The 20,262-nt window shown below is 43.7% G+C and overlaps 1 protein-coding gene across 5 annotated transcripts in view; it reads right to left on the bottom strand.

Moving 5' to 3' along the window:
• Positions 1-1,685: 1,685 nt before the first annotated feature.
• Positions 1,686-20,262, bottom strand: part of DIP2C (disco interacting protein 2 homolog C) — a 371,845-nt gene continuing 353,268 nt past the window's right edge. For all 5 annotated transcript variants that reach the window (XM_063125734.1, XM_063125751.1, XM_063125743.1 and 2 more), the window contains 6 exons: positions 19,674-19,735; positions 9,073-9,130; positions 7,096-7,170; positions 4,961-5,135; positions 4,189-4,312; positions 1,686-2,388 (listed from right to left, as the gene is read on the bottom strand). In XM_063125734.1, the coding sequence (XP_062981804.1) occupies positions 2,136-2,388; positions 4,189-4,312; positions 4,961-5,135; positions 7,096-7,170; positions 9,073-9,130; positions 19,674-19,735 (747 nt within the window). In that variant the 3' untranslated portion in view covers positions 1,686-2,135. The remainder of the gene's footprint in view (positions 2,389-4,188; positions 4,313-4,960; positions 5,136-7,095; positions 7,171-9,072; positions 9,131-19,673; positions 19,736-20,262) is intronic.

The raw sequence follows: 20,262 nt of genomic DNA, 5'->3' as shown, positions 1-20,262 counted from the left end.
ATTTTCTGTTCTTCCTCTTGGGAGACTCCCTTCAGAACTGAGGGATGGGATTACTTGCAACTCTAATTTCAGTTCTTCTGTATGGCATGAGGACACGTTAGCAGATCGACCAGGCTGTGCCAAATTGTTTAGAATGGCTTTTATGTTACTCTCCAACAACAAATGTGTTATAAGAGAGACTATTTAAAAACACCTTTCTACAAAATGTGAAGCGGATGGATCAGGACCCTCCCCTTGCCCAAACTAAACACAGGCCAGCAGAGAGACAAATAGATAAAAATGAAAATTCTTGTGCAAAATAACCACCAAAAACAAACAAACAAAATATTGTCCTTACCACAAAAGGGGGGGGAATTAACAACAAAAAAACCCACCAACTTAAAAAAAAATGATGACCAATATTGTGCAACAATATTATGCAGCTAAGAAAAACAGTGCTATTCTTCAAACCTGCCTCTTCTAAAAGTCTAACAAGTGTATGAACATACATGCCAGCACAAATATTTATTGTCACCTTCACGGTAAAGACAAGAATCCTTCGTAGTGCACTGTTAAAGGTCTTTGGCCGCAAGCAGAACCTGCCCTGCTAGGTGCATAGAAGGCAGGATGTGGAATGGCTCCCCCAGGACCCCATCCTGGCTTCCCACCACCAGCGGTGTCCATACTGGGTTGTGCTGCTGCTCTTCCGAGCAGACCTGCCAAAGCTGTTCAGTTGCAGGTGGGGAGACCCCCACCCCCACTTCATGTGTTCCTCCCAAGCATGGCTGCCCCTGTTCTCCGAGCTCCAAGACCTCAGGCAACAGGAGGGGCAGAGTATGACCTGGGGAAGAGGAGGGACCAGGATGCGGGAAGGAGACCCAAGGATGGGAAACTCAATGGCCTGACCGAGAGACACAGCAAACTCGGAAAAGCAGCAGCGGGCCGGGCGGGGAGGCAATCGCTAGATCTGAGGAAACGCATCCGAGGGCTGTGTGGGAACTGCTCGACACCCTGCCTTCTGCACCAGGCAGACTTGGCAGGGGTGGCGACCTTAAAAGTTCACTCACTGCCTCACGGGCAGCTGAATGGGTTTCACTTGCTGGTATCTGGAAGATTCTTTCGAGACAGGGATACTTAGCAATCCAGGACTGCTTTTTCCTCAAAGTTTGTGAATAATGTTTGATTATCTACAGTGGGAAAAGAGACACCATGCAAGTGATGAGTACTGCATCCTTTTAAAACTTTAAAATCTTTTTTTTTTCATTAGTGAATTTATATTTCATATATATATATTTGATGTGATACTATCCACTCAAGATAATACAACCTTTTTGTTTTTATATTAGCAAACATTACAAGAGCTTTAATATTCTTGAATGTTTCTCTTTTATACTTCTAAAGAGATCAAAATAAATTAAAGGTTTTGTACATAATTACAGAAGTAGTTAACTTATTTTATCTTTTTAGTTTAGTACAAAGATATCTGCAAGTTCCTTGCTGAAATACACCTTATTTATAAATTTCTGTTCAGTCTAACACTAATATTCAAAGGCTCTTTTCGCCTTTGTACTTTCAGCATTTCCAGGAGAGAAAGCTGTTAAAAACTCTAATTAGAGAAGGTGCTGTTTTGGGTATTTTCCTCGTACCTCAATGTAGTTTCCAAAGACAATGGAATAGAAAATGGCTTAAAATTAGTAATGGATCCATATCGGAAAAGATTTTTTATGGACATTTAAAAACAAGCAAACCAAAAAACAATTCAGTCACATTATGAGCTGTTCAAAAATATCCACTTGGAGGGCAGATTAAAAAAAAATTAGCTACTTCAGTTTAACATAAAATACAAAGCCATATTACTTAGAAAGCGGTATCATCCCAATAAGCAAAAAATAATCTTTTTTTAAAAAGTCTAATAATGGTCTTTCCAACAAACTGAAGGCAGTACCCCAAAGTCCTTCTGTGCTAAAATGTAGTGGTAAAAGAAACACATTTCACATTTTATGTCCTGCCAATAATGAGCGCCTCAGTAAGTCCCAATAGAAACAGTTCCAATCTGAAGAGCGTCACTTTCTTATCAGCACATCGTTTTGTGAACGTCAAAAAAAAAAGTTTTATACATCTAGAGTAAAGTCCATGGAAGCCTTAGAGATACAAGACTACATGTTGTAGGCCACATAGATGGGATCTAGTTGGTCTGCCAAAAATCCATCTCGTAGGTGCATACGTTGTTTCTCTCCACGGGAGTTGATAGGGATTACACCAACGTCCACCACCACCACCACCCCTACAATCAGGTAATGTTCCTCCAGGACCACATTGGTGACCAAAGGAACCAGGTCTAAGGCTTCTTGCTCTGATCCATCCAGCTCAACAACGACGACCAACAAATTTGTCCAAGTAAACACCGCACTGAAATACAAGGAGAATCTTTTATCAGTATTCGGCAGGTGATTCACCAGTTTAATTCTAAAATATAAAATCTACAGCACGGAGCATGGGATTCTTATTTGCTATCCCAAGGTTGTCCCATTCCACCTTTTTGGGATGCTGCCTAAGACAGTGTTCATCCAACACACTAACCCACACTCAGTGGTTAAGGATGGGTTGTTGTCGAATCGTGGTTTGTTTGTTGAACCATGGGGTTAGCAAGTTGTCTGAACCCAGGAAATTTTCCACAGGGTGGTTTGTTAACCACCCTGAACAACCCAACAACAAACCATGGGTTCTCAAGGTGGCTTGTGGGGGGTGGGAAGCCACACTGCTTATTAAAAGTGAGGTATTAAAATGCGGAAGTAAAATATGTGTGTATGCGCATACATACAGACAGACAGACAGACACACACACACACACTCAGTCTGCAAGCCATCAGGGCTCTAATATTTGCACTAGCTCTTATCATGCAGCTAATGTTTTATATCACATGCAGACACACAATCATTCCCGTGTAGAAAGAGATTGGAATAAAATCTGGTATGAATTTGTCTGCAGTTATCTAGGATTCTGTTGGGATTGTAGAATGCATCCATCTTAAACACAGCGACACTCCTAAAGGAACTGTGTGTGTTTGTGCATGCCTGTCTAAGCAAGCACAAGAGGGTCCATTGTATAATCTACCACAAGCCCCTAAAATGAAAGGGACAAAGTAAAACGTGCAAAAACTGAACAGGTGGAATCCACATTATCAACCACTGGGACCATCTCCTTTCTTCTCACAGTGTGCATAGGTGTTAAGATAAATCACATCTAGTATCATAAAAACCAGCCTTCATGATACCAGTGTTCACTAAGAAAAAGACAAAATTTAGAATAAAAGTATCCATGAAGTCTCCATACTTGCAAGCAAGGAACAGTGTGCATCTAAGGTACTGTTGTTGTTGTTGTTGTTGTTGTTGTTGTTATTATTATTATTATTATTATTATTATCTCTTTCTCGCTCATGGCGTTTTTTGATGGCCAGTTGTTGGTGAATTATTTTTGCAGATGTAACGTATCTGTCCATATAGTCCATTCCTGCCAGAATTTTACATCCTCCTGTTACATGGTTTATTGTTTCTTGAAATTGGTGGCATTTCCTGCATAGGTCTGTTGTTACATTGTTATCTTTTATGATGTATTTTTGGTAGTTCTTGGTTGCTGTAACTTGATCCTGTATAGCTATTAGGAATCCTTCTGCTTCTGAAAATAGCTCACCCCTCTTGAGCCATTCATACGATGGTTCTTTGTTTATTTGTGGGTTCTGTATTATGTTGTAGTGCTTCCCAGGGAGTACTTTTTGTGCCCATCATCATCATCATCATCATCATTATTATTATTATTATTATTATTATTATTATTATTATTATTATTCCGCCCCATGGCTGAAGCTCTCTGGGCAGTTTACAAAATAGAGTTCTGTGGCCATTTTTTGTAAATCACCGAAATGACCACAAGATACTTAGCAGTGACTACAGCACTACCACCACCCCTGCAACAGGTGAAACAGCACAGGCTGGATACTTAGAGTAGCCCCATTGAAATCAACGGGATTTAAGTTATTTTTATTTTACTTATTTCATTTCTATTCTGCCCAATGGCCAAAGTTCTCTGTTTGATTTCAGTGGGGCTATGCTAAATAGGACGAAGTCTGGATCCAACCCTGAGAGTCGCAAGTATGATATTGTGTGTGCACACACTTGCATACACCAAAAGAGGCACGACACAATACTTACCATTCCGTAATGCTTTTGTGTGCTCTAATTACAGACGTCTCAATGTCTATGGGGTGGTACCTCATTCCTCTCAATTCCATGGCTTCATCTAGCGCACCTACCACATAAAGTGCATCATGTCGCTCTGGTGTCAAGAGAGGGGGGAAAACAAAAACGAAAATAGCTCATTATAGGAATGGTTTAAATCAGGCAAGTGTAAGCACATCCAGGCCACTGGAAAATTTTGGCTTTGCTTCCATAGTTCATGGACTGGATTCAGATTCTGCCTTATGCAAGAGGAAGGCCTCTGTTCATGTCAGGTCCTCCTGTCCATTTTGGGGGGGACCCCTACTCCCACTCCACACTCCATCCCATCCAGCAGGGTCACTTGACTCTCTGGGTAGAATCCAACTAAAGTCCTACTTAGTAGACCCACTGTAATGAAGTCTCATTCATTTCAGTGGGTCTACTCTAAGTAGGTCTTTAGTTGGATTTGATCCCTCTATGTAGCATTTTCAGGGGGCTGGAGGGACTGCTGTGTGAAGGAGGGGTGGGAAAGCCCATTTCTGTCAATGCAGTTGATCCCGTGTAAATCTGGATCTAACCCCTCCATGTAATTGCAGATAGTTGCAAGACAGCCAACATATCAATACAAAATAAGACTATGACATGAAATTAAAACAAAAGCAGTAATTAAAACAGTATTGCATTTATTCTTTTTTTTCTCTCCAAGGTGTTTTTTTTTAACCCCTCAGCTCAACAAACCTTCGACACGGCAAGAAAGAAAACTTACCCCCATTGGCATCGGTAAGTTCTGTTCTTCTCAGGAATCCCAGGTAGCCGGTCCGCGCCCAGATGGTTTGCGTGTCTCCAAAGCTAAGTCTTGAGTTAAAATGATCCGACTGTAAGGATTCGTCACCATAGATAGTGAAGTAGCCACTGGCATTGTGTGCGCTATGAACCCATATCTAGGTGGGAGGGAAAAAGTTACGTTTTCACTGGATGGAAGACGCTTGACAATACTCTGCTGCAGACACTTGGGCCTCTACATCAGAGCCATCCATGCAGACAAATACCAAACTCAGCTTTCCTTACCAATAAAAATACAATCTCAAGTACGTCGCGTCTGCGCTAGCCTACAAACTGGAAGCCAGCCATGTAAGCAGTTTACCAAGGCCAACTTACAGCCAACTCTCATAAATTATCCCAATATGAGGTCCAGTCTCTGGGACGTGTCTGTCATTGTTCATCACCCTCCTGGGGTTAACTCCAAACTCACCCTGGCTATGTGTCAAAACATCAGTGTCATGGGGTACTGAGACCATGCAGCTCTTTCTTATATAGGGCCATGTGACTTCGACGAGGTCCGACGCTGGCATGGAAAGTACTGATGTGGTTTGAGCAAACCATATGATTTTATGGGCAGTGTCCAGCCATGTCATTCCGGTAATTCAAATTACATTGCGCTCGCGGAAGGGACTTCTAGTGCAAAGCTGATAGTGCTACGTTGTGCAACGGGATTCCGCAGAAACGCTATTGGCGTTTAGGGAATTAAAAAAAACTCATGGGGCGCTCACCCCGCATGTTCACTGAGCCCTCCTCACCCGGCCTTGCTTCAAAGATCCAGGCTTGTTGAGTGCTCAGGAAGTTGCACAAGCCGCCCCAGCCCTCGGCAAAGTGCACATAAACTCAGCAGAGGAAAAGGACAAAGGGGTGCCGGTCAGGGTGGAACTGCACCTGATTGCTCTGCAAAGCTTGAGTGTGGGCCCGTCCGCCTGGGCCCATGAGGGCTGGATGCGGGGGCATCCACTGCCACTGCAGGCCCAGGCAGATTTTCGCCCCAACACTATTAGCAGAATGACATTGCCGTTAGTGGAATGACATTGCTGGATACTACCCTGTGACACCAACGGGAATAAGCAGTTCAAGGGCAGAGATAATAGCCAGGATCCCAAGAATCATGAGGAAGAGAAAATGCATTAGCAAGACTAGGGGCACATTTGAAGGAGCCCTGAGGAAAGTGCCCTCCTCCACCCCCACCCCCCAGTTGTAAGCTTACCAGGTGGTGGTGGGCAGGGGTCCTATCCCCCCCCCCCCAGTTTTATTTGCGCATGCTGTGAACGCTGGCCAAGGCTGCAGCTATCTGCCATTTTCTCTTCCCTAGAATGTAGTAGGGCCTAGAGGCCTTCTGGGAAAAGCTGCAGCCTGAGAGCGGACTTCATTTCTCAGTTCAACTGCTGCCCATGGAGCCTCTCTTTTGCCCCACCGTGCCAGGTGGTGAATGCCAACTCTGTATATTAGTGTTCCATGAACTCTTGTGCAACCAGTAATGAACGGTCACAGGATTATGGTCTAGTGAACCATAAAAAGGTCCTGAAAATAGTTTGTGTAAAAAGAACTGCTCTGGATTGAGATGGGGTATTTCCCACACAATGCTTGTCCATCAGGTTGGAGACAGCCATGGGTCCCAAAGGAAGGGTCCCAATGACTAAATGAGTCTCATAGGAACGTAACCTTTTTACAGTACGAATGACTTGTTTAGCTCTATATTACTAAAATAATGTGGGTATATGGAGTATGCATGTGAGAAATAACTGTGCAAAGCTAAGAATTTGCCCAAATTAGTTATATTCTGGTCAGGCTGTGCCTGAAATAAGTATATATTGGGTCGGAAGAATTTGAATGAAGGAACCAGCACAGTTCTAAAAACAAGAAGAGCCACCTAGAAATGGTGCTCACGGTTCTCACCTGCGACAAAGCAAAGTATCTTGTAACTTGCCTGCTATTAATTTCACACCTCTGCATAAAGCCGTGTGGTACATGCATGCTAAAGGGGGGTGTCTGTCACACACGCAATAAGGAACACTGCTAAGGAAGATGGGGGGCTTTCAATCAAGTCATGCAATTCAGTACCAGCTTGTGACTCACCTCTCCAAGGTGAGAATCTCCCAGGGGCCCCTTCGTTTCTGGATTTGCAATAATGATACGAACGCCAGGGAGGATCTATTGGAAGACAAAATGAGTCATATTTGGTTAGGAGCCAGACAATGTGCATATCCGTTTTATGCAACCATTACTTTCCTTCTTGTCCCCTGAAGCCTTTTGAGACTCATATAGAGGGTTTAAAACAAAACCGAGGTCAGCCCATAACTGAGCCTTGCAAACTTATTATCAGTTGCATCTTCATCCATACAATTCCATTTTCATGCAATACAGTACATGCATTGCATAAGTCATCAGGCTTCACCTTTTCAGTTATGCTCAAGGCTACCACCACCAGAAGTAATGGTGATGGAAAAGGCATATGGTAGACTGCTTGCTTTCCATGTAAAAAGCTCTGGGTTCAATCCCCAGCATTGCCGGCTGAGATGGGAAAAACTGGGCTGGATGGACCAATAGTCTGGTTCAGTATAAAGCAGCTTCCTATGGTACTATGATGAATTCCTGGTTGCTTATAGGCCAGCCAGCTGCAAAAATGTCCAATGGCCTGAAGAATTCTGCATTGAGATAACTGCCAAAGCCCACAAAAGCATTTCACACCAATGGATCATGCAGACAACTTCATCGACTCCAGTCTCATGGGCCACAAGTATCTAGAATCCAGTTGCCGTTTACAAAAGTCAACTTCCAGCGAGTGATATAGATGACTCAATCTATACAACATTCTTTTGTAGGTATGCAATAACTGGGAAGACCAACTAAACCTGGTATCGTATCAGCAAAGTATTACATCAATCCAACCTGGTCCCAAGAAAGTGTTCTTGGTTAAAGTTCTTACTACAAACATTCTTATCAAAATCCCTATTTCTATGGGTAGCTGGGATGGGATGGTCTACCGTGTGCCAAAGGCTGAAGACAGACAATAGTTTTACTGGACTGTTGAAAAGTGTATTTAATTTATAAAATTATTTCTATCGCACCTTTTGACTTTCAAATGTTGTCTCTGGTATCTCTCATCAAGCAGGTTTTGCAGATCACTGAAATCACTGCACACACAAACACACACATCCCGCAAAACGAACAAAGATGGTATGTCTTTCTCATACCATCTTCAACTCCCTGGAGACCTCAACCCACCCCAAACAAATCCTGGAAGGTTATTGTAAATGGCTGAAATATTAGAAACACTTCAGTTGTACTAAATGGGTAAGGTTATCATACTGGCAAACTTGTATTCGTACTGGTCATGGCACTGACGTCACATCTTACCCGACTCAAAGTTTATGGAGAGGGAAGAGAACATAAAGTGAATTACCTAGGTTCAACACACATCTGAGTGTACTGGAGATGCTATTGCTAGGGTGACCGTATGAAAAGGAGGACAGGGCTCCTGTTTCTTTAACAGTTGTGCAGAAAAGGGAATTTCAGCAGGTGTCATTTGTATATATGGAGAACCTGGTGAAATTCCCTCTTCATCACAACAGTTAAAGCTGCAGGAGCCCTGCCCTTGCGACCAGAAACAAAAGAGTGCAGGGCTCCTGCAGCTTTAAATGCAAGGATGAAGAGGGAATTTCACCAGATGCTGCATAGCTACAAATGACACCTGCTGAAATTCCCTTTCCAATGCAACTGTTAAAGTTACAGGAGCCGTATCCTCCTTTCCATATGGCCACCCTACTATTGCAGACACGGCCATAGCATAGCCTTCCTCAATCTGGTTCCCTCCAGAAGTGTTGGACTGAAACTCCATGCTGGCTGGGAATGATGGGAGTCGTAGTCCAACACACAACTGGAGAATATCAGGCTGGGGAAGGCAGCCACAGAAGATCGCCATCTGTGAAAACAGCTCTAGACATGTGCTCTAGACCAGTACTTTTCTTTGTGAAACAATTCCTACTCCATGAAAGATAGATAGACTAACCACAGAGTAATTTCAAAATATATTTAGAGTTTTTAAATGTTTACCTTTCCTGATTCCATGAGGGGCAAACTATGAGGGGATCCTCTTTCTACTAAGCGGACTCTGGAAAACAAAACAATGATGATGAATGCACAAAAACTGCTGAAACTACACATACAAAGATAATCTATATTCTTCAAGCCCTGGGATTCCACCCACTGCCCCTCTGCAGGCTTGTTTCTGGCTCTCCCTGCAGCAAGCGGATCATGTTCACACTTCCCCGGGAGGAAGAAGATTCAACTTTTGAGATTAAGGTGGCTATCCTATACTCACTTCCTGGGGAATAAGGTCCACTGAACTCAATAGGATTTCATTCTGAGTAGACATCTATAAGATTTCACAGTCAGCCAAAAGTCCTTAAGACTTTGGAGGGTAGAGCAGAGAAGGGGGAAATGGATCCTAAAAGGCAGTCCCGGGCCCTGAGCAAATACGGCATAGGGGAGACTATGCATTCAGACAACACAATAGTCAATGGCGAGTTAATAGTCAACTCCATGGTTGATTATCGAGGGGGTACTCGCCACACGACAGGATTATAATCAAGCGTGGTATCGATTATGGCCACCATCAAGTTGACTATTAGTCAACGGTGTGTTTGATTGACTCATCCCAGCCCTCTCTCCCCCTTCAGTCTTCCCACTGGTATCCCATCAGCCATTGTGAGTTCTGCTGGCTAAATTAGAGTGGCAGCCGCCGCTTTGGTCACTCTTGCAAGGGAACTCTGTAGTCGCCGAAAATAACCAATGGTGTGCGACAAAATAGTCAACGGTGCCCGACACGCGACATGATAACCAACGATTGCTCAAATAATCAACTCTGCAGAGCGTTGGTTATTTTGGCCATATAAACAACTGTGGTGTGAAAAAGTCCCGACAGATGACACAATAACCCACCATTGACTATTTAACCCACTGTGGTTATTGTTTCGTCCGAACTCAGTCTCGGGCTATGGATAGGTTAGGGTGGAAAACAGTGTCAGTAGCACTGGAAAAAAGGAGGAAACAGATTGGTTGCACCAAATCTGGAGGCACCCAAGGCCATAATACACATTATGTTAATTGCACAATGTGCAGCTGAGCCTGATTGGGTTTTTACTTTAGTGTCACTGCTCATGGGCCCAATTCAGATTGTGATCAGCACGCATCAGAGGGGAGGATTGAATTTTCCTCTCTTTTGTTTTCTCCCACTTTCCTTCCATTCTCCCAAGTCTCATTTTCCTTTTTTACGCCCCTCCCAGTGGAATTTCAGAGAAAAAAAATCAGGTTAATTCTCTCCTTCCAGTGCACAATGGTCTTGATCCAGATCAGTTACAAGAAAGTAAACAATCAGCTCAGGTACATGCTACACAATTAACATTAATATGGAGCTTGACACTCAATTCCTTTGCCAGCAGTGATCATTAGTCTATGTAGAATTGCTTGCTTACCCCATGGAATATCATGCCTTTGTATATCAGAGGTGGAAAGCAGGAAACTTGAGTAATTTATATTTATCATTTCCTCCAAACTAGCAATTTTCCAGTCAAATAGCAATATATTGTAAGCCTACATAATCTTGCACACCCACCCACACCCTGCCGTTTGTCTGCATATTCCTTTGGCAAATTAAATTATGAGCAGTTCTAATGGCTGTTAATGAATCACTCCAATTGTCTTCATATGTATTGTTTTGAAGTTTGTTCGTTTGAGGGCTCCTCACGGTCTAAAAAGATGGGATGGGGTGGGGGAACAATATAAAATTATTTCAGCAGAGATGTGAACATGAAAGCGTGGAAGGCACTGACATCTAGTTGTAGGTACTTAAAATATATATGTTGCAACCTTTCCTTAAGGAGCAAAAGGCTGCCCCAGAACAACCAGGCTGAGATGATGACTGCCAAGATAAATCATTGGGCTTTGTGACTGTAATTTGAACTCAGGACTTGCTTGGTTAAAATGTCAAACACTATTCGGTAGAGCGCACCGGCCGTATTCAAAGCTGGTCTGAATGATTCACAGAACAGAAGACTGGGGAAGAGGCTTGTAATGAGATCTTCCGCTTCGCCTCTGCCACATTTTTGAAGAAAAGTTAACAGCCTCTTCTTTTAAAAAATAGACGAGGCGCAGCTTTAAACGAGTACCAGTATTTCCAGAGGGTCTATCAAAGTACCGGGGGTTGGGGGGAGGAGGATAACTCAGCAATAAATTTCTGCCCATAAAATCAAGGGACTTCCACAAGGTTTTTTTTTTTTAAATTGAGTCTTAAACAACTCCTACACAGGTTTTACAGGGAACGTTAATCATGTAGAGCACCGCATTTCTCTCTCTCTCTCTCTCTCTCTCTCTCTCTATATATATATATATATACTCCAACAAAAGGTGTGTTCAGCCAAGTCACAAATACCTTTTCTTACAACGTATATTTAAATCCCGGAGTCCAGTTGAGAATCCATGCTGCAATTTCATGAGATTTGTTAACCCGCATTTATCACAAAGGCTGCCCCCAAATGTCATTCCGGGGGCAGATGAAAGGACAGAGCTATGGGAACGACTACTCTGCCAGCACTTTGGTGGAGGCCAGGGAAGCAGCCGCAGGTGGCACTGAGCAATTTGGTGCATGCTGTGGGAGACGAGTAGATGTGGGAAGAAAGGAGGCAGGAAGACTGACAGCAGGGGAGGACCTCTGAAACATGGGGTTATGAAATCTACAAAACACAGCTATGGAGAGCCAACATGGGTTTATACTTCTATAACCATCGCTTAATGACCATCGATTTAGTAACCTAGAAATACCACCTGAAAAACCAAGATCCAAACCTTTTAAATACCTAACTACATTTCTTTATCTGAAAGAAGTGGTTAAAAAGTGTTTATATCAGTGGGCCTATTCAGATAACATGCTAAACCATGCTATCTCTTTTGTAGCAAATGGTGAGTGAGCATTTTAAATCGTGGTTGTGTAGCCACCATGGTTAGGAATGGTTCGCATGACACACTAGGGGCTCATCTACACCAAGCAGGATATTCCACTATGAAAGCAGTATATAAAAGGCAGGAGCCACACTACTGCTTTATAGAGGTATTGAAGTGTCCTGCCAACTGTTGGAGCCCATGACACATACCATATACCACTTTCATAGGGTTATATCCTGCTTGGTGTAGATGTGTCATGGGCCCCAACAGTTGTCAGTGTGCTTCAATACTGCTATAAAGCAGTAGTGTGGCTCCTGCCTTTTATATACCGCTTTCATAGTGCAATATCCTGCTTGGTGTAGATGAGCTCTAAGTCATAGTTCACATGACATACTAAGCCATAATGTTTAACTCAAAATGTTTAACCACCGTAGCTTAGCATGTTGTCTGAACAGGGTTAGTGTAATGCATTTTCTTGGCTAAATACTGGCTGTGTTTGCACTTCATGGCTTAGCGTGATGCCAAAGTGCAGGAACAAATTGTAGCCAGCCCTGGGCTCGTGTGCTTCTTCCCTCTTCTTGTCTGGCAGGAAGAGAAGTTTAGAAACTTCAGCTTTGTTTCACTGTCTAGAGCAACAAACTGTGGTTCATGGAAGGGATGGTTAGTTTCAAACAAGTCAATTTCAAACAATGGTTTTTGAAGCTGGCTTGTGGAAACTAACCACAGGTAATATTAACCACAGTTCTGAATTATACAGGAAACTGTGGTCAACTAAAAGCAGAAGTTTCCAACCTTCTTGTGGCCACATAGGAGGAGGAAAGGGGGTATGGGAGTTCACAAAACTCACGGCCACTGAAAATAAGCTATCTGAAAGGACATTTTATATATGTACTAGTTCCCATTTCTCTTCAAAAGTTCAGTGCCTCAAGAACAGGGAAAGTCAAGTCAAGTTACAAATGAGTGGATATTCATTGCGATTCAGGATTTGAAAGCTGACAATGCAACCGTAATTTCATGCAACGTTTAACACAACCAACGTCAGAGTAATTATTTTCAATTGGTTATGAAGTCAAAGGATGGTTACCATATCCAGATCTAATGGCATCTCAACATCAGATGGGACAGTAACTAATGACCTAAGGAGGTTGTGGGATCTCCCACACTAGGAGCATTCAAGAGGCAGTTGGATAGCCAACTGTCATGGATGCCTTAAGGTGGATTCCTGCATTGAGCAGGGGGTTGGACTTGATGGCCTAGTAGGCCCCTTCCAACTGTACTATTCTATGATTCTATGAGTATCGGATTGGAGAAGCTATCAGAATCTTGCTCAAGATGCAGGGTGTAAGCAGTACTGAAAAACATGGTTCTACTGTCAATTTGCTTCAACAGGCAATGAGATGTGGGGGAACTATGGGCCAGTTCACACCTTTGAGAACTGAGAATCCTGTACTTGTGATGAGGCGTGCACTCATACATGCACCCCACCACCTGCACATGAACGCAGAACATATCTGCATATCCCCAGTTTCTGCTATTCCTCTATCTCAGTGATAGAGGAGTGGAAGGGTTGCAAAAACATCAAGGCATCACTTATGCGTGCAGACCTGTGGTCCCACGTTCATGCAGAACTGTGGCTTAGATGCACGAGCCATCCCTAAGCAGTTGTCTCACCACCACACTTCTTGACTAAGAGTTGGATCCAGGATCTGCCTTCCACTGACGAAAGAGCCATGCTTACAGACAGTACCTCTGCCCAATTTTCAGGGATTCTCCCTCACCTGACACCATAGCACCCCCATTCAGCAGAGACCCCCTCTGTGTAGCATTTTCAGGGGGCTGGAAGGGCTGTTCTGAGGGTGAGGGGAAGGGAATTCTGCTTCCACCAGCCCAGTTGCACGTGCCTAAGTCTGGGTCCAGCCCTCTGTTTATAATCTGCCCTAAATACATAGGCAAAGGCCAGGTAACAAAACAACAAGGGGGGAAATCACTGGGAAATGTAGTAGACAGCATGTGTCCAATGTTAAAAAGGACACACATTGAAAACTATAAACGCTAAAATACTAAGATAATTTAAACACCAGCTACGTAGATGTTTGCCAAGCGGAAAGGTCTGACATCAAAGCCAGGTGCTCAGGCTTCTAACTATTTCTTAGACACTACTATAGATCTTAGCCTAAGAATCAGAACAGGGTACAGGAGAAAAACCAATTTCTAAACCATTCGGGGCCCAAATCATTCAAGATTTTGTCAATGCTTGGTGTGGGTCTTCCTTCCTTCCTTTCGGGTAGTGCCCTAAACTCACTGTCATTAATTTTACTCTTATTCCCCTATTCTTCAAATTTTGCTCTCCTATTTTCATACTATACTATTTTTATACACAGACTTCTCTGCTTGATGTGCCATGTTCCTGAGCATTTTCTGAGACTGTTCGAGTCTACACCCACATGCTTTTTATAATGCCATGGGCATGCCAATGATACAGATTGGGAAAAGAGCAGGCAAGTCTGAAATGTGATTCATGCACCCGCTGCTGTAAAGGTCGCATGGATCATATCCGGTAATTACCAAGAGAAATAGACCCAAGGAGAGCATTTTCCAGCTCCCAAACCAATGACTCTCTACCTCAAACTCTTTGTCAACTGAAGGATTAGAGACAGAGATGCTACAGCTGTAGTTACATACCTAGTTATTCTACGACACTGAGTAGAATCTGTTCCTACTCATTCTTTACTGGGACTATTTTAATTATTATTTTATTTATTCATTGCATTTATATCACGCCTTTTTCCTCCTTAAGGAACCCAAGGTGGCATACATAATCTTCCTCCTTCTCTCCATTTTATTCTCACCACCACCACCACCACCACCCTGTGAGATAGTCTGGGCTGAGAGTCTATGACTGGCCCAAAGTCACTCAGTGAGCTTCCATGGCCGAGTGGGGACTAGAACCCAGATCTCCCGACTCCCAGTCCAACACTATACCACACTGTTTTGAACAGACCAAAAACTAAATGGACCAGTTACTCTCTCTTGCTGTTGGTGAGTCAACAGCAGAGGCCTCCTTATCCTCTTTTTCTAGTCCATGAATAGGAACTGGAGAGGTTTTTTTGGCAGGACCCTTCTCTAATGCATCTTGCCTGCTGCTCCAACACATCTTCTTTTTCTACTGAAATGGGTAAGGACCAGTGCAGGCTGGTGGCTCCAGTGTCAGTCGGGTGGTGAATCCACTCCAGGCTTCAATCGGAACCGTAAAAGAGCTATCCAAGGTGCTTTGCAGACATGCTTCATACCATGGAGAGCTTCTTTGGAGTTCTGATTGGTTCTGACTGAAACCCAGGGTGGATTCACCACCCCAATGGCTTCAGACCCACCAGCCTCCACTGGTTAAGTCTCCTTTGCCTAGTGATCGGGACAAACAGATGGTGCCCCCACCAGTTTCCCATTGAACACTAATGCAGGAGAGGGTAGGTTATGAATCCTTCCCATGGGTTCTCCTCTGCAAATGCCCTCTCCCGCCAGTCTTAATTTACTGTTGTCTCTCCATCCTGACAGGTATTGAGGCCAAAAGGAAGCCCAAAGCAGGGAAAGATCAACCACTGAGGTAGGAGGGATCAGAATGCACAGAAGAGCACTATTTCATATTTTCACTTCTTACATAAACCACCATGGGAGGGCTTTTGGCAGCATAGAAACACTGGCAATAAATAAGACATAAATAAACAAGGCGTGGTCTGCAGGCACACAGAGCAGCCACCCTGCTGAAGCTAAGCAGGTCTGGGTCTGTTCAGTGCTTGGAGGGGAGACCACCTGGGAACCACATGAAGCCACCTTGTGTTCCACAATGGAAGAAAGGTGGGATATAAATGTTGTAAATAAATAAATGATACATTCCACTTCTTGTCCTCCCTTGCAAATCTTCCTGCCCCACCACTTCATCATTTGTGTTAACTACCAGACACACAGTTAGGAAACCTCTGTTTGCCAATACAGCATGTAGTTTTCCTCTGTGGGATATAGTAAAAGGAGGTTTTTTCTGCTGTTCCTGCACAAGGATAACCCCCGTTATCTGTAACCTGCTTGTGCAATGCAAGGTAGATGAGGTGTTTGGGGCGGGCTGGGATCCTTTGGATCCAGGGACTATCCTGAAGACCAGGGGTTGGATTCAGATTTAGTCATGCTTAGGAGATTAATTTAAGTCTCATTATTTTAATGGGTCCCCTCTAAGTATGACTAAATCTGGATCCAACCTCTTGTGAGCTGGACTGAACTCTCAGGTAGCCTCTCCATATCCATATTTGGAGGTAACCTATCCATATTTTAACATTATTGTAAAGAAATGGGCATCCTTGCTGGGATCATATTATTACTTGGCTTGTAACATAAACTCAGCCAACTTGCAATGCTCAGCTGAATGAGCAGTTGCTTTCCTAAGAGCTCTTCCGGGTGAAATCCAAGATGGCGCACACCTGCACTTCTCTCATTTGCACCCAAAGCTGGAACAGCAATGTTCAAGGCAGAAAGGATCTTGGGCACCAGGGGCACCAGAAAGGACGTCAGCGGCCCTGGAAACTACATGTCCCAGGGCTCCTTGTGCCTGGGATGGTGCTACAGTGGTGCTCTGAAGGGTAACGGGGTGGCATTTGAACCCTATTGTGCCCTCCACATTGTTTCTGGAAGTGCAATGGATCCCAGGATTCAGAACTGGGGTTGAGGGGAAATGGAAGCATTTTCCAAATTTCGAGGAAATTAATCAGTTTGCTGTGCCCAATTCCAAATTAAACGGGGTATGGGGGAGTGAGTTCACCCATCAATTATTACCATAGACACTCAAATATTGCATAGCGTTGTTGCTAAAATACCCCATTTCTTCGATTCTAAGACACACTTTTTTCTCATATAAACATCTCTAAAAATGGGGTGCGTCTTAGAATCGCGGGTGTGTCTTAGGTTTTTTTTTTTTCTGTTGGCGGTACTGAAATTAGTGTGCGTCGTACAATCGATGGCGTCTTACCATTGAAGAAATACGGTAAAACAATAACTTCCTTCTATTCAAAGTTAGGACTGAAAAAAGTTTATTATCTGAAGGCTTGAAGTAATTTACAATGCCTAGGAAACATTCTCAGTTTGTATACCCTTTTTACTTTCCTTTGATAAAACAAGGATCTCTAATTATATGAATGAGACCCAGCATCCTTGAGTGTCCTCTCTGGGAGTAACATTTACAGCAGTGGGGTGCAATATGTGGGCCACACGCCTCCCCCTCCTCCAGCTTTTTGGCAGCCCCTCCCCGCCCCCCTTGCTGAATTTGCCACTGAATTTGTAGTAGCCGAGAAGGGCTGGTTTCCCTTTCTCTTAAGAGAAACAGGCCGCATTTTGCCAAGGAAATCTGGTTGTGCAGCAGCAAAACGGGGGAAATCACCCCTGTTTGGCTGCCATACTGAATTCGGGTGGCATGGCAGAAGTGAGGGTGTGGCCCCCAGTGGGTTGTGGGGAATAAACGGGCCCCTAGAAGCATCCTGCCCTTGATTTGTAGCATTACAGCCTCCTTCCACCAGCATGTTTCTACGTTCCTTCGCTTTCATGGGAAGGGTGGGAGAGAGAAACCCACATGGCCCTCCTGGCCGACTAACCTACTGAGCCATTTGCTGCATTCCAGGCCACAGAACTGAGTAGCTTCTTGCATATTTAATGCTCTCCTGTATTTCCTAATGGCCTTTTTTTGCTGAATTCAGCACATGCAGACGCATGATTTAAAATCCAATAAAAGCGTTAACGGGATCGGCGTTCCAGGGAAGGACGAAGCCGCGCGGCAGACTGCGAAGAGCACTCTCTGCCTGAAAGAGTCTCGAAGGGAGAGATCAGCGGCCAGAAGTCTTTTCCACCAACTCCCAGCAGGAACCTGCTTAAAGTTAGCAGGAGCTTTTCTTAGTTTTCTCCCCATGTTAAAAGAAGAAGAAGAAAGCGGCAAGCATATCTAGTTCTCTCTAGTTATTATTATGTCTTAGTTATGATGATTCTCAAGGTATAGAGAGAGGAACCCTGTGCCCCCTAGACAGTGTCTGGGAGGCCATAGGATGGCTTGGTTTCCTGGCTCCAACTTCAGAGGCAGGAAGTCGTGCTCCCCTTCTCCCCCCACCCTTGTAGCTGGCGCGAAGAGAACCGGCCTGGCTACTTCACTGCGCTCAGAAAACAAAGCATGAAGACAGGGAAAAGGGGGGCATTCCAGGGGGCGGGGAGAGGGGCAGACTGGGGTGGCAGCAATACGGTGTATCCTACGGCTGCCACAGCCTTCTTTCCTCCCCCTCTGAAGTGCCACTGCTAGATGGGCAAAATCACCTGTCTAGCAGAAATGCAGGGTAGCTGATGCAAGGAGGTGAAGTTTGCCTCTGCCGTACATTGAATACTTGGACTAGGGTGACCCTATGGAAAGGAGGACAGGGCTCCTGTATCTTAACGGTTGCATCGAGAAAGGAATTTCAGCAGATGTCATTTGTATGGATGCAGTACCTGGTGAAATTTCCTCTGTCACAATAGTTAAAACTGCAGGGGCCCTGCCTTCTTTTGTATCTGGTCACTCTAGCAGGGCTCCTGCAGTTTTATCTATTGTGACGAAGAGGGAATTTCACCAGGTACTGCATCCATACAAATGACATCTGCTGAAATTCCTTTCTCGATGCAACCGTTAAGATACAGGAGCCCTGTCCTCCTTTCCATAAGATCACCCTAACTTTGCTTAAACGGTCGGGCTGGCCCTTTCCACATCACTATGCCATTTTATTTGACAGGAAGAGCGGAGCCAAATTGACAGGATCCAGGTGTGATAGGCATAAATAAACAACGCATTACGATAGCCATGGCTGCTGGCTACCAATGTTAAGAACGCACTCTTCGATGGATAATGGAGCATAAAGGACAATCACAGCACAGAAAGCCCTGTGCATGTGCATGTGAGTGTGTGGCATGCACACCATAAATACTACAAACAAAAGAATTGGGGGCTACAAATACTACAAACAGAAGAATTGAGTTTTTAAAACAAAACAACTCCTAGATATGAACTCCAAGGGTTCCCTTAATATGCATACCAATTTCAGGTGTCTATGGCCTCATCTACACCAAGCAGGATATTCCACTATGGAAGTGGTATGAAAGCAGTATATAAGAGGCAGGAGTCACACTACTGCTTTATAGCAGTATTGAAGTGCACGGACAACTGTTGGGGCCCATTGACACATACCACATACTGCTTTCATACCACTATATCCTGCTTGGTGTGGCTCCTGCCTTTTATATACCGCTTTCATAGTGGAATACCCTGCTTGGTGTAGATGAGGCCTATGTTTCACAGTCCTGGCACAATGGTACTGACAGATGAGAGACACAGACAAAAGTCACACATCTTCTTTTAATCTGTCTGTCTATCTTATCTCTAGATATCTATGGATATATGATAAATATTCAGATTTAAATGTTATGTGTGCCATCTTACGCATACGACACATCTTTGTACTGTAAGGTGTGGCTATAATTTGAAAACATAAATAAAGAAACAGCAGTTTAAATGCTTTTCTTTTCTTTCTTTTTTTACATTTGCTTTATACTTCTGTCAGAGAGGAGAAAGACAAGACAGTTACTTATTTCCATTTTCTCCCTGCTAAATACTGTATACATTTTCTAGCTTTGCGTATTGTAACATTAAAACAAAAAAATCTTACCTGTCATGTCTGAGGGCCCTCATATCAACATACACAGTGGTTGGATCTGGCCCAGATGTTCCCTGCAAAAGAACACTTACTGGTCAGCATTCTGCACTGAGTAGGCGCTCTGCATTTTACGTACCATCACGGTTAATAAAGAAACACACATCATAACAATAAAAACGTTGAGGGCATTAGTATCAAGGGCACAGGAATCTAAGCATACCTTCGTCAGCATACACATTGACCTGTTGGTCGCAAATACACATTTCCAGATGCCCGGGTTATTGAAAGCTAGTGTCAACGTAAAACTCGTGAAAGGTACACAGGTTTGGCAAAAATATAAAGGAAGGCAGGATCAGCTGAAGACACATAGTTTGTAATGGCAGAAGCAAGCGGTCAAGTGGGAAGCCTGGATTCTTTGAGACACTCACACATGCAAAAAGCTGATTTAAAACTGATGGCATTAAAGAGTAGGACATATGATATTCTACTGTATTCTGGTATTAGGCATTGCTAATCTTTCAGGCAAGCTCTTCTAAAAGTAAATAGTCTATTCATTTGAAGCACCTCATCTAGTAGATGTCACCACCTATGCTATGCCTCT

The sequence above is a fragment of the Elgaria multicarinata genome, chromosome 1 (assembly GCF_023053635.1).
Source record: "Elgaria multicarinata webbii isolate HBS135686 ecotype San Diego chromosome 1, rElgMul1.1.pri, whole genome shotgun sequence".
Taxonomy (NCBI): domain Eukaryota; kingdom Metazoa; phylum Chordata; class Lepidosauria; order Squamata; family Anguidae; genus Elgaria; species Elgaria multicarinata.
The sequence above is the reverse complement of the archived record's forward strand: the minus strand, read 5'-3'. Positions and strand labels throughout refer to the sequence as shown.